At 37.8% G+C, this 15,250-nt stretch overlaps 1 protein-coding gene across 14 annotated transcripts in view; it reads left to right on the top strand.

The window, feature by feature from the left end:
- Positions 1-15,250, top strand: part of VPS13B (vacuolar protein sorting 13 homolog B) — an 851,071-nt gene that overhangs the window by 587,429 nt on the left and 248,392 nt on the right. For 13 of the 14 annotated variants that reach the window (XM_055546536.1, XM_055546537.1, XM_055546534.1 and 10 more), the window contains one exon: positions 7,518-8,205. In XM_055546536.1, the coding sequence (XP_055402511.1) occupies positions 7,518-8,205 (688 nt within the window). Of the gene's footprint in view, positions 1-7,517; positions 8,206-8,448; positions 8,475-15,250 lie in introns of those variants that run through there. The other variant, XM_055546547.1, reaches the window with a different exon arrangement.

The following is a 15,250-nucleotide window of genomic DNA, read 5'->3' as shown; positions in this document are numbered from 1 at the left end:
AATTTATTCTTTATAATGTTTTTTAATTTAATATGCTTAGATAAATTTTATCTGGTGTATCACTCACTGAGTTGAGATGGCATTTTGTCCGTAAAATGATAAAAGTTCATGAAGCGCAATGTTGATATCGCTGAAAATTTGAGACTTAAAAATATACTTTTATTGTTCACTTGACTAAATTAATCAAGTTGAAATGAAGTATCTCTGGTACAACAATTTGCTGTTTGTCTAAAGTTCTGTGTTAAAGGCATACAACAGCCTTTCCCAGCAGAACCATTCTACCCTATCCTCAAAACCAAACTCTTTCTTGATACAGCTAGAAGGGTGTATTTGCAAACATTTAGACAATGAGGCACATAATTCTGTTAAGTTTCTTAAAATTCTCCTTTGTAATTCCAGTATGTGAAACCATTAAAATACTGTAACCAAGTTTTGTTTTTTGTTTTTTGTTTTTTGTTTTTTTGTATCATAGGCAGCATGTTTACTTCTTTGAAAACATGACTACATTTTTTTGCAAGGGCAACAAAAATATAATAAATGTCACAGTGATATGAAGAAGTGACTGTCACTTTGATTTTGTGGTTTCACGCTTGACTCTATCATAATTTATAAGATGTGAAAAGTGAGCTCATGACTGGCAAAAGATATTTTTATCAAGGTCAAAGTGTAACTGCTACTGATATATAACCATAATTTTGATCAGAAGGTGCCAAATATGTTGATATGTTTGTTTTTGGTGTATAAAGATTCCTTAAAAAGACAAGTTAAAAGAAATAGTGTGAGTTAAAATACAGGAATAGGTGCTGAATTATCCCTTCTTGGCAGCCATCAAAACAGAAATTATATTTGTTTTAGTCTTTGTTAATTCTCAAAGTTGATTTCCACATATTTTTCTTTAAAATTTTAAATATCCACTTATTTGCAGCATTCTTATTAGTATGGCTAACTTCCAAATATGCCTGTAAAAATGTTCGTATGGCCAAACAAGAAGTTTAAATCCATCAAGCTTATCTTTCTTCACTCCAGACTTCTACTGCAGAACATCTAATTAATATTATTTGAAATTATTTTAATGCATTCTTTGGTATTGTTGCCTACTCAAGTGTAATTTTAGCCACTACTCCTGAGATACTGTGGCTCTTACTAGACTCCAGGGTGAGCGAGTAAACTTACCTATCTCAATCTATTAAACAGAGGAATTACCTTCAGTTCCCCTCGCTACTAGTCAGCTTTCAGCACCTTTTCCATGGTGGCTAATAACTGTACCACGTATAGCTGTGAAAGGATGGGGAGATGCGCTGAAATGATCTAAGAAGTAAACTATCAACTTGACATGTTTCCCTAGCTATTGAAAACCCTCTCATATTGAAACCCATTGATAGTGAAACGAGAATTCCTCTGATTTGAGTACCATCTGGTTGTGCTCAAGGCTTTAAAGCTGTTATCTCTGCATAAAATTTCAGAGTCCTATATTTTTTTCTTCACCAAACTATCCATTTTTAAGCCACAAATATTTTTCCAGCTCTTTCAGATTTTATCTGAAAGTATATTTTAACAGTATTTAAATAGTTCTTAAACAATAACAATTTATCTTGATAGATGGCATGCTGTGTTTTTTCATTTTATTTTAATTAGCCATTGTGGAACCAAATTCCCTTTTGTTTTAGTCTTTTGAATATTGTTTAATTATAGTTATCATGCCAGATATCTTAAAGGTTATTTTACCAATAGAGTTTCATTTAACATAACCCATATGGAATCAATAGCCCAGTTTCCTAAAGTGAATGCTTGGAAAATCTTACATTCATATGTTAAGAGTACACATCCTTTCCTCATTAGTTGGAAAGTACAGGGATTTTGGCACAGGTTCTGTGTGGAAGCATTGTGCAGCTTTTATATGGATTTTGTTTTTAGCCTTTGATGACACTGTTTAGAATAGGAAGTATCTAATAAGTAAAGCATTTTGTCTCAAGTGCTGCCAGTGTGTTTAATATATGCCTGGAGGTCTGAAACATTATCTTCTTCTCTGCAGTAATATGCATTTAATTCTCTGAAAGCAGAAGGTCGAACTTTTAAAAGGGACGCAAAGTACATTTTCAAACAGAATAATTCAAAACATATGGAAGAGGGGACCAGAGTAATGTACAGTTGGTTTTTATGGTTTAATCATGATCATGTTAATGCACACCAGTAGCTAATTAAAGAAAACTTTTATTGTTCATTTTAAATGAGTTAGGTAAAGAGTGGGAGAGCTGATGTAATAGCACTGCTCAGAGATACATGTTTTCTGCTGCACTCACTAACAGCAAGCAGATACTGCTATTTTTGACAACTTAAATTATTACTCCCCTTGGACAATAATAAAGGAAAAGTTGTTTTCAGAGTTATTACATTGTGAACTTTTCTTTCTCCACAAAGGAATAGTAAATTGATGCCTAAGTTTCGAGCTGAGCACACATAATTAATTATAAAACTTCCTTGATAGGCCAGATGGTCTTCAATATAATAGATAAATCTGCAGTGGACTGGTGACAAACCTATGGATTTTTAAATATGTCTCAAAATCATCAGCTTATTTATTTCAGTTCTACATAATAGTGCGGAAACTTAGACAAATGAAGGAAGTCTTGGCTTTTAACCCATTTTTAAGAATTTAGTCTTCTAATACTGGGAAAGTTGTACTTTTTTTTCCTTCCAATGAGAGTCACAGTCTTTCATCTCTGGGTCATTGGTTCAAATTCCATTCTGCTCAGTAGTGACTAGAATTAGTTACCATCTGACTTCTGTTCAGTAACCTGTGTGACCTGAGCTGATAGCTGCCATCCTGCCCCTGCTGGTTATTTATATTGCAAGATCACGCCAGTTGCCATTTGCTAGAGTCTAACATGGCAATGTCAACAGGTAATAGGGCTGGACACTACATTTATTTACCTTTACCTGTAAGTGGCTTGTTTTATCATGTTAACATTGATAGGGAACACTTTAAAGAAAGAGAAGCTAGATTTTTAAATGCAAATCTGTACATCAGGAAAAGAAAATATAAGGCTCTGTGCATTAGAAGGTATAGACTCATGTAGTTGATTATGATTGCCTTTCCTGATTGAGAGAATAAAAACAGTTGAGTTCTTGATGTGAGTTTCTTGTGCAACTTAGAGGATTTTTTTACAGTTATGCTAAACACAGATATATTTAGTTTGCACAGTAAGTCCTAGATTACTTATGTAAATGATTTTATTATCTTTTCACATATTATTTGAGAATTCCTAGCTCATACTAGATTTGGAGGTATATTTGAAATTTTTATAATTAGGTAACTAAAATCTTTCTAATTTAATTATCCCTTTGATAATTGTCATATTTTTATTTTACTGAATTTTAAAATTAAATATGTTCATTAATTTGTTTGGTCAGCACACACTTCTTGAACTTTAACATTGTTTAAAGCAACGTGGTGTATTCTACAAATACTAATGGTGTTCTCTCCTTATTGCCTACTAGCTGTCTGACCTTGTACCTATTGATTAATCTCTTTCAGCCTCAGTTTCCTCAGATGTAAAATGGGATAACAGTACCCCCTTAAAGGGTTGTAACAATTAGTAAAGAAAATGTATGTAATATGCTGCCTGTGTTTGGCATGGTATGGTGTGTGCGTGCTCAGTCATGTCTGACTCTTTAAGACCACATGGACTGCATCCTACCAGGCTCCTCTGTCCATGGAATTTTCCAGGCAAGAAATACTGGAGCAGGTTGCCATGTCCTCCTCCAGGGGATCTTCCCAACCTAGGGATCGAACCTGTGTCTGCCTGCATCTCTTGCATTGCAGGCAGATTCTTTACCCACTGAGCCACCTGGAAAGCCCTAGTAAACATACTCAGTGGTATCTGATTTCTTATCTTCCGAGATATCTTATCTTCTGTCTCAATCTCTGAGACAAACCAGTGTTTGAGAAGTGCTGTGAAAACGTTATTTTGTTATGAAAGCATAGAAGCTAAAAATGCAAGCACCATCTAGAAAGGTTGAGAAAGTCTTCATAAGGAAAGTGACTTTTTTTTTTTTTTTACTTACCCTTTATTGAATGCCTACTACATGTGATCAGTACATTAACTCATGTAATCCTGCGGCAACTTTGTCGGTTGGATATTAGTGTCCCCAGTGTGAGGACGAGCATCTGTTAGAGACAGAGGACTGCTTGAAGTGTGACCAGCACACAGCATGGAGGATGCGGATAAGGAAAGTTCATGAATATATCTGGACAGACCTTAAAGAGTACAGTGTACACATATATTTACATATTAATAATTAAATATTTCTTGTCTGCAGAGCAATTTTTTTTCATTTAACATTGTATCAGAAACTGACATCTCATCGAACTTTTATGGATCCTGTCTTCAGTGTGCTAGTCACTGATGAGATAGTCCTCGGTGATAGAAACAAAACAATATGGCACAGGCCTTCCAGCAGTCCTTCAACTGGTAAAAAAGACCGAAACATGACAGCTGCCCATTACTGGGTATTTACTGTATGCTAGGCAATGCACTGACCTCTTCAGGTACATTAATTCATTGAATCCTTATGCTATCCCCTTGAGGTCGGGCTTATTATTCCCATTTTACAGATGAGATTATGTAGCCTTAAAGAGGATTGTAATTTATCCATGCACACAACAAGAAAGTGTTGCACTTAACCCTGCTTCTGTCTGACTCCAAGACCTTTAGATTGTTTTAACACTATCTGAATCTGCCACCACAGAATATCCTAAACTACTCTAGAATATTCTAGTGAAAGTTAAGTCACTCAGTCGTGTCCGACTCTTTGCGACCCTATGGACTGTAGCCTACCAGGCTCCTCCGTCCATGGGATTCTCCAGGCAAGAACACTGGAGTGGGTTGCCATTTCCTTCTCCAGGGGATCTTCCCCACCCAGGGATTGAACCCAGGTCTCCCACATTAGAGTCAGACGCTTTAACCTCTGAGCCACCAGGGAAGCCCAGAATATTCCAGTAGAAAATAATAAATCCTAAAGTGAAGGAATGGGAAGCCTGGTGTGCTGCAGTCCATGGAGTTGCAAAGAGTCAGATACAACTGAGCAACTGAACAGCAACAAAAATAAAAGTATGAATTAAGTAGTAGGAACACCAAGAAGGAAAAGAGTTAAAAGCGCAACTCCCAGAGAGGTGTCATTGTTCTGAGTTTTCATGGAGAGCTCAGTGTTGGCGTGCTACAGCAGTTTCAGAAGGGGCTCTAGGCAGGGAAGCAGCATGGTATACAGAGAAGGGTTTAAAAGAACGGGGTGTCTTCAGAGAAAAGGGATTAGCTATTTTTGTTTCAAATACTGTATTTTTTTAATGACATTGTGCCCTCCTCCACAAAATTAAAATAAATTAACAAAAAATTATTTGAAAATTTTTAATGACTGTTACATCGTCTTGAATTAACTGTCCTTTAACATTTGCACAAGCAACTTACAATGTGGAAAAGTGATACTATATTGACCAAATTAAGGAAGAGCCTACAAAATGAAGCTCATTACCCAGTACTGTGGGGAATATTTTTTCACTGCTGATGGGAATACAGATTGCTGCTAAGTCACTTAAGTTGTGTCCGACTCTGTGCAACCCCATAGACGGCAGCCCACCAGGCTCCCTCATCCCTGGGATTCTCCAGGCAAGAACACTGGAGTGGGTTGCCATTTCCTTCTCCAATGCATGAAAGTGAAAAGAGAATACAGATTAGTGCACCCTTTTTGGAAAGGTGCTGGCAATATTTGATAACCTTAAAACTTTTTCATACCATTTACCTAGTAATTCTACTTCTAGGATCCTGTCTTAAGAAAATCTTATATAGATGTTTGTTGGCAAAAATTGATACCTAATTGTCCAGCTATATGGGAATAGTTGAACAAATTGCACCTAACACTGAATTAAATATTATGCAGCTTTTTAAAAATGACATTTCTGAAGAGTATATTAATATGTTTAAAAATTTTATTACCAATTTGTCTCTCCAGTATAACCCTAAAGGGTAGGGGTAAGGAGAACCTATGCACAAGTAAGGAAAAAAGACAAAAGGAAATACACTAAAAGATTGGCATTGGTTGTGTTTGGTAGTAAGAGGGGGCTTCCCTTGGTGCTCCCTGGTAAAGAATCCACCTGCAATGCAGGAGATCTGGGTTAGATCCCTGGGTTGGGAAGATCCCCTGGGGAAGGGAAAGGCTACCCACTCCAGTAAAAAAGACTTCCCTGGTGGCTCAGACAGTAAAGCATCTGGTAGTAAGAAGGGAATTGGGAAGATTTTGTTTTTCTCTCAGATTTTCCATGAGTTCTTCAGTCATTAGTGAAAGGCACTCAGTCGTGTCCAACTCTTTGCAGCCCCATGGGCTATACAGTCCATGGAATTCTTCAGGCCAGAATACTGGAGTGGGTTGCCATTTCCTTTCCAGGGGATCTTCCCAACCCAGGGATGGAACCCAAGTCTCCCGCATTGCAGGTGGATTCTTTACCAGCTGAGCCACCAGGGAAGCCCGAGTTCTTTAATAAATCTGAATTACTTCAGTGAAAAAGCAAGTGAGTATCTAGGACTCAATAGTGTATTAGAAACTAATTAATGGCTGGGGGACTAAGAAAAGGGAACCAAAGAATCAAACTGGAGGTCTTGCAGTTGTGCTGACAAAATAGTCATGACTGCTGCCGCCGCCACGTTGTTCTTTGTTCTCTACATAGGCAGTTGTTGGTGGAAGTATTTGAGAAAGTACGGATACATTTAGTGCACAAAGGGAAAATCCACATTCAAGGGTTTTAATTACTTACATTTTGCTGGATCACTTACATTCATCCTTGTTTCAAGTCCTATTGTAGTAAAGGAAAATAAACATCATTTTGAATGGCACACATTTATTTTAGTTTACTTTTCTTTGTCTTTCATAATTTAGGACTACTGACTTTTCCCTCTCCTACTATCCAAAATCCTGTAAATCAGTTTTACAATGATAGAGTAAACAGTATAATCTACTCCTGCCTAAAATTAATTTCAACCAATAGTAATCATGATTTGGAAACAGTTTATTATGCTACTTGGAAAATCACCATAAAGGATACTAACTGAGGTATTATATGTACACGTACTACTTTGTGTTAGTCCAAAGAAAGTAAAGTCTGACATTGAAAAGTATATTTTATTTATTTTTTCTTTCGGCTGAGCCACGTGGCTGTTGGGATCTTAGTTCCCCAACGAGGGATTGAACCCTCACCCCCTCACCTTTGGCAGTGAAAGCACTAAGTTCTGACCACTGGCCTGCCAGAGAATTCCCCTGAAAAGTATCTTTTAATGGTAGAAATGCACATGTGATGTTTTTCTCAAGGATTGCCTTGGCATTTTAATATGCATAATTTCTTGAAAGGGCACCTACTTTATTTTTATGATTACTCTTATACTAGACCCAGTTTTAATGTTTCTCTAACATTTACATAGTAACACTTGGAATACAATTAGTTTAAAATATTTTATCATTTTTCCTTGCAGATCGCTAAGCAAGAACAGAAAAAAATGGATACATATGATGGAATCGTGGCTGATAGCTCATCTCGGTACAGTGGTGCCCAGGATAGTGGAATCGGCAGTGACAGCGTTAAAATCAGAATAGTACAGATAGAGCAGCACAGCGGTGCCAGTCAGCACCGCATCGCCCGTCCCTCACGCCAGTCGTCAATTGTAAAAAATCTAAATTTTATTCCTTTTGACATATTTATTACTGCAAGTAGAATCTCACTAATGACCTATTCCTGTACGGCCTTACCCAAATCGAAATTGCAAGAACAAAAGGATAATGAAAAAACAGGCAAGAGTTCATTAAACCTGCCAGAAGTCGATTCAGATGTCGCAAAACCCAGCCAGGCATGTATTTCCATGGTAACAGCAGAAGATCTCTTAAGCAGCAACATATCTTTTCCTTCAGGGAAAAAAATAGGGGTCATCTCTCTCGAAAGTCTGCATGCATCCACAAGGTCATCTGCTAGACAAGCCCTCGGCATAACCATTGTTCGGCAGCCTGGAAGAAGAGGAACCGGTGACTTGCGACTAGAACCTTTCTTGTACTTTATTGTATCCCAGCCTTCTTTGCTTCTGAGTTGTCACCACAGGAAGCAGCGAGTGGAAATATCCATTTTTGATGCTGTGCTTAAAGGGGTTGCCTCTGATTACAAATGTACAGGTAAGAGCTTTCAAATTTACTAGGGTGCTAATAACCACTAGTACATATTAAGTTTTATTCCCAAAGTTTTAAGATTAATCAAACAGGAAACAGCTGGCAAACCAGACAAAACTTCTTTTCTCTACCGAATATGTAAATACGTAAAGTTCATGTCCCACAGCTGAATCACGTTTAAGTAAATGTTTGAAAAGTAACAAGATTTAGCCTTGGTGTTCTTACTGTGCCTCTGAATTTTTTTTCCAGGAGCTGAATGAAACAGGGGCTCTTTCTGGGCTATTGAAATACTTAACAATTTCCAATGATTAGGAAGCAAAGTGTTTTTTTTCGTATTAATGGACCTTAGGTTTGCTTTCCATATCAATGCTGCTGCTAAGGTTAAAAAAAGAAAAACTTTAGAAAATGAAGTTTATTGTTTTGGTATTCTTTTTCCATAATCATCTTGCTGTAAAAGCTTGATATTAAATGTATTTGAGAAGGTTTATTAGCAAAATAAGATGACAATGATTTTACACATCTACAACAAGCACATTTATTAGTGGGTGTCAGCCAACTGCCTCTTGTTGCCCCATCCAGGCCTGCCTAAAACCAGAGAGCGCCATATATTATAATAATTATATTGAACGTCTGAAGCTTGTTACATGTTGAGACTAGGAAAGTGATCAGGGATTCAGATTTAAGACATATGTGCTGTTAAGTAATAAGAGCTAATGAAAACAGGGCCAGACCAGGTACAGAGACCTTTTCCCAGAGTTAATGCAGAATTCGGAGAAGGCGCTGGCAACCCACTCCAGTACTCTTGCCTGGAAAATCCCATGGACGGAGGAGCCTGGTAGGCTGCAGTCCATGGGGTCGCAAAGAGTCGGACACGACTGAGTGACTTCACTTTCACTTTTCACTTTTGTGCATTGGAGAAGGAAATGGCAACCCACTCCAGTGTTCTTGCCTGGAGAATTCCAGGGACGGCGGAGCCTGGTGGGCTGCCGTCTCTGGGGTCGCACAGAGTCGAACACGACTGAAGCGACTTAGCAGCAATGCAGAATTAGAGATTTCTCAGGAAAGACTTCCCAGAAAGGGTAGCAGGATCATCTAAGATCTGATATTGGAAGAGGGCCCTCACAAGCTCAGGTATAACTCAGGCATTTTATTGTTCTCAGGTGGTCCCATCCAGCAGATGAACGCCAGCAGTGAGGCATTTGGATAATTTGTCCATTCTGGAAGTCAGGCTGGCTTGTTCTTGGCGCTACAGTCGTTTTATACAGCAGGCTCCTGAGGAGTAGATCCTGGGGCTTCCTGAGGAGGAGCCCCAGGAAGTAAGTCAGAGGAGCCCTGGGCTCTTGCTGAGGAATAGTTCAAGTCCTTGACTTTAGAAAGTGGTAACTGACCAGTTGCTAAGGAGGAATAGCCTAGGGTTACCTTCTAGACTGCCTGCCAGCCGACTCTCCATTAGTGCTTGTGCTGGATCATACTGGCTCAGAAGAGCTAATTGTTAAATTTTTAGGAACTTTGAAAGACAGTTGTTAAACCACTGCTAGTTTAAATCACTATAGTGAGAGTATTTACAAAACAGATATTAGCAAATGCTGTCAATCAGCTCTCCTACTCTGAGAGCCAGTGTTAAACATTTATCAGTAACCACTGCCTCCCTTCTTGAAACATGCTTTCATTTACTGAGCACCTGTAATATAATGGCTACTTCTGTTCAATGGAGATGAGAGAGGTGCTGAGGTAGTTTATGTTATATTATTCAAGGACTCATGCCTACAGACCTGATACCTGTTTGGGTGTCTGCTTAGCATTGGCAAAAACTAGGTGTAGGACTGGGAGAACAAAAGTTCATTCCACATCCCTCCCTAACGGCTTTCAGCTGCAGTTGCTTTATGGGTGGGTGGCTTCAGCAGCTTCTGCTAAAAGATATTGATAACTGAGTTCAGCAGAGTTATCAGGGCTGATAGCAAAGGTGTACATTGGAATTATAATAGGTTCCTAGCTTGAAATGATAAAGTATCTTAAAAAAAAAAAAAAAACTTTCTTGTGCATAGACCAATGTGGAACCTAGTTTCAGCAGATGAAGTTTAGAAGGTTATATACCAGATTGAGTATAGGAGATTTACATGTTGGAGGAAAAGTCTTACCTACCTCCTTAGGATACCGACTAAGGATTCTTGTGGATACCTTGCTTTACACAAAAAGCACCTCCTTGGACATTTACACTGTCCAAATAGAGTCATCAATATAAGTCATCGTATTTCCTTAAAATGAATTTAGTGAAATTTGTCAGAAACAAGTAGTTAAATTTAACAGCTAAAAAAAATGACTAGCAATTATTGTATACTCAGTCTGTGCCAGGCATTGTAATAACTGCTTTAAATGCATTATCTCATTTAATCCTCCTAACAGCTCTGTGGGAAATATGTTCCCATCTTATATGTAAAGAAACTGAAGTTTGGAGAAATCACTTCTCCAAGATGACAAATAAACAGAGCTAAAATACAAAACCAAGATTTTCTGGACTTTCTGAGTCTGGTCTCTCAACCTGTATGGATCCTTAGAGTGGAGGGAAAAATATGAATCTCAGTTTTCAGTCAACCTCCATTGTCCTTCTCCAGACCATGCAAATGGTTCCCTTTTTTTGTTTTAACTGGTGAATTTGTATATATGTGTCCATGTGACTACAGAGTACAGCCTGTCTTGGTACTATGACAACCTGAGCTGAAATTCTAACTCTCACTCAGGAAACGTGTACCCATCCATCTCATAGGGCGATTATGAAATTGAAAAGAGATCATTAATGAAAATGTTGCAGGAAGGGGGAACCCCTTCCAGGGCCCAAAACTGGGCTCTTGTCTAACACTCGGAAATGAATTGTCCAAGGAGACACATGTGCTGACAAAGGAAGAGATTTTATTGGGAAAGGGCACCCAGGTGGAGAGCAGTAGGGTAAGGGAACCCAGGAGTACTACTCTGCTGCGTGGCTCGCAGTCTCGCGTTTTATGGTGATGGTATTAGTTTCCCGGTGGTCTTTGGCCAGTCATTCTAATTCAGAGTCTTTCTTGGTGGTGCATGCATCGCTCAGCCAAGATGGATGCTAGCGAGAGGGATTCTGGGAAGTGGACGGACACGTAGTGTCTCCTTTAGACCTTTCCCGAACTCTTCCGGTCGGTGGTGGCTTATTAGTTCCATGTTCCTTATCAGGATCTCCTGTCATAAAACAACTCATGCAAATGGTTACTATGGTGCCTGGCCAGGGTGGGAGGTTTCAATCAGTGTGCTTCCCCTAACAAAAGTACTTTGCAGGCTATGCAAGTACTGCACCCTCACAAACTCACAAATATTTGCCGCTACTGTTTTAGTTACTAATATACAGTAGAAAGATTACTGGGATTCCCAGGTGGCTCAGTGGTAAAGAATCCAGAGACCTGGGATCGATCCCAGGGTCGGGAAGATCCCCTAGAGAAGGAAATTACAAAGTAGAAAGCCTGAAATTTAATTGGCCCTACTATTTATTAGCAGAGTGATCTTAGCCAAGCATTTCACTTTTTGAGTTTCTGCTTCCTTTTGTATAAAACGTAATGATTATAATAGATACCAACAAGGTTCATTCCAGGTGTAGAGTTTTCTCATTCTGTAATTTGGAATTCATCTCCCCACACTTATCTTTCTAAAAATATTTAAACTAGCTTTGGCCTCAGAGAGTTGACATCTGTAAGCCACTACTGTATCAGATTACAGTATATTTCCATTTGTTTTAAAGATGCATATTTATATGCATATTTGATATTTTAGTGGACCATTCATTAGTTTATTCAATACTTAAATACATAAATTTTAAAAATATTAATGAAGTTATTTTTCAAATACCGATGTGAGGAATTTCTGTTTTAAATTGGTCCACTTGAATGAACTATCCAAGTCCCATTACCAATTTAGCTATCCAGAAACACTTCATGTAGCACTTTTTTATCCCGAAGAAAGCAATGTTCTATGTCCAGGATTCTTTTGAAGCCTTGAAATAGTAACCATGTGGGTAAGAAAACAGAGAAAATATGAATAACCATAGCATTAACATTCATGGGGAAGAGAATTAGTAAGGTAAAGGTGACCAGTTGCATTCCTGGATTCTGAAGTAAAGGACTATTTACAGTGTCTTAATTGGAGGGACAAAAAAGGGTGTCACCAGGCAACTTTCTAAGAAATTAGGTCAAGGAAAGGTTAAAGGCATCATAAGTTAAAAATTAAAGAAGTAATATATTATGTCTTTCTGTAGTGTTCATGCTTTCTCTCTTAATACTAAAATTAATCCTTTTTTTTTAATTTTTATTTTATTTTTAAACTTTACATAATTGTATTAGTTTTGCCAAATATCAGAATGAATCCACCACAGGTATACATGTGTTCCCCATCCTGAACCCTCCTCCCTCCTCCCTCCCCATTCCATCCCTCTGGGTCGTCCCAGTGCACCAGCCCCAAGCATCCAGTATCGTGCATCGAACCTGGACTGGCAACTTGTTTCATACATGATATTTTACATGTTTCAATGCCATTCTCCCAAATCTTCCCACCCTCTCCCTCTCTCACAGAGTCCATAAGACTGTTCTATACATCAGTGTCTCTTTTGCTGTCTTGTACACATGGTTATTGTTACCATCTTTCTAAATTCCATATATATGAGTTAGTATACTGTATTGGTGTTTTTCTTTCTGGCTTACTTCACTCTGTATAATAGGCTCCAGTTTCATCCACCTCATTAGAACTGATTCAAATGTATTCTTTTTAATGGCTGAGTAGTACTCCATTGTGTATATGTACCACAGCTTTCTTATCCATTCATCTGCTGATGGACATCTAGGTTGCTTCCATGTCCTGGCTATTATAAACAGTGCTGCGATGAACATTGGGGTACACGTGTCTCTTTCCCTTCTGGTTTCCTCAGTGTGTATGCCCAGCAGTGGGATTGCTGGATCATAAGGCAGTTCTATTTCCAGTTTTTTAAGGAATCTCCACACTGTTCTCCATAGTGGCTGTACTAGTTTGCATTCCCACCAACAGTGTAAGAGGGTTCCCTTTTCTCCACACCCTCTCCAGCATTTATTACTTGTAGACTTTTGGATCGCAGCCATTCTGACTGGCGTGAAATGGTACCTCATAGTGGTTTTGATTTGCATTTCTCTGATAATGAGTGATGTTGAACATCTTTTCATGTGTTTGTTAGCCATCTGTATGTCTTCTTTGGAGAAATGTCTGTTTAGTTCTTTGGCCCATTTTTTGATTGGGTCATTTATTTTTCTGGAGTTGAGCTGTAGGAGTTGCTTGTATATTCTCGAGATTAGTTGTTTGTCAGTTGCTTCATTCACTATTATCTTCTCCCATTCTGAAGGCTGTCTTTTCACCTTGCTAATAGTTTCCTTTGATGTGCAGAAGCTTTTAAGGTTAATTAGGTCCCATTTGTTTATTTTTGCTTTTATTTCCAATAATCTGGGAGGTGGGTCATAGAGGATCCTGCTGTGATGTATGTCAGAGAGTGTTTTGCCTATGTTCTCCTCTAGGAGTTTTATAGTTTCTGGTCTTACATTGAGATCTTTAATCCATTTTGAGTTTATTTTTGTGTATGATGTTAGAAAGTGTTCTAGTTTCATTCTTTTACAAGTGGTTGACCAGATTTCCCAGCACCACTTGTTAAAGAGATTGTCTTTAATCCATTGTATATTCTTTCCTCCTTTGTCAAAGATAAGGTGTCCATATGTGTGTGGATTTATCTCTGGACTTTCTATTTTGTTCCATTGATCTATATTTCTGTCTTTGTGCCAGTGCCATACTGTCTTGATAACTGTGGCTTTGTAGTAGAGCCTGAAGTCAAGTAAAGTTGCAGGATATAAAATCAACACACAGAAATCACTTGCATTCCTATACACTAATAATGAGAAAACAGAAAGAGAAATTAAGGAAACAATTCCATTCACCATTGCAGTGGAAAGAATAAAATACTTAGGAATATATCTACCTAAAGAAACTAAAGACCTATATATAGAAAACTGTAAAACACTGGTGAAAGAAATTAAAGAGGACACTAACAGATGGAGAAATATACCATGTTCATGGATTGGAAGAATCAATATAGTGAAAATGAGTATACTACCCAAAGCAATCTATAGATTCAATGCAATCCCTATCAAGCTACCAACAGCATTCTTCACAGAGCTAGAACAAATAATTTCACAATTTGTATGGAAATACAAAAAACCTCGAATAGCCAAAGTGATCTCGAGAAAGAAGAATGGAACTGGAGGAATCAACCTACCTGACTTCAGGCTCTACTAAAATTAATCCTTTTTAATAAGGTAACTCAAGTGGCAGCCAGCCCTTAGCAGTTTTAGCATATATATGAATTTCAGTGATTGTCCAATTTTAGCATTTCAGAAATGCCTTAAGTTGTTATGGATATAATGTGTTTTCTTCTTTAAGAAGACAAAAACATTTGATTTTTAAAAATTTATAACACAACAACTTGTAATTGTTTACTGTTTTATGTGAAAGTCATAAACCATTGTTACATGTGCTAATGTTCCTTTGTATGGAAATCATATGGAATTTAAAGTAAACAAAGAATTTTGTTTCACTCTTTAAAAACATATCATGTTCAGAGGATAAATTTTCAAAAAGTCATAATTCTTATATAAATATAAAATGAAGATGTCAGAGATTTTACTTAGTTCATTAATTAATGAGGGAACCAATAAGAATGTTACCAAAAATTCATATACAGGAGACCTGTAGGCCCTGATCCTCTCAGACTTTGATTCTCTTATTCTGTAGGGTCATAAAAATGATAAGTCACTTGATCATTGACTTGGGAAGCCCCAAGAAAAGCCCCCATGATCTTGGGAAGCCCCAAGGAAAGCTTAGTATCATTTGAATGGGATGATTTAAGGAAAACTGCTTGAATTTTGAGAAATGAAATAAGAGTACTCATTTTTTTTTTCATAGTAGTTGATTTTTCTCTGAGTTTCCCTGGTGGTTCAGTGGTAAACAATTCCACCCAGCAATGCAG

The sequence above is a fragment of the Bubalus kerabau genome, chromosome 14 (assembly GCF_029407905.1).
Source record: "Bubalus kerabau isolate K-KA32 ecotype Philippines breed swamp buffalo chromosome 14, PCC_UOA_SB_1v2, whole genome shotgun sequence".
NCBI lineage: Eukaryota > Metazoa > Chordata > Mammalia > Artiodactyla > Bovidae > Bubalus > Bubalus kerabau.
This window is presented reverse-complemented; position numbering and strand designations above follow the sequence as displayed.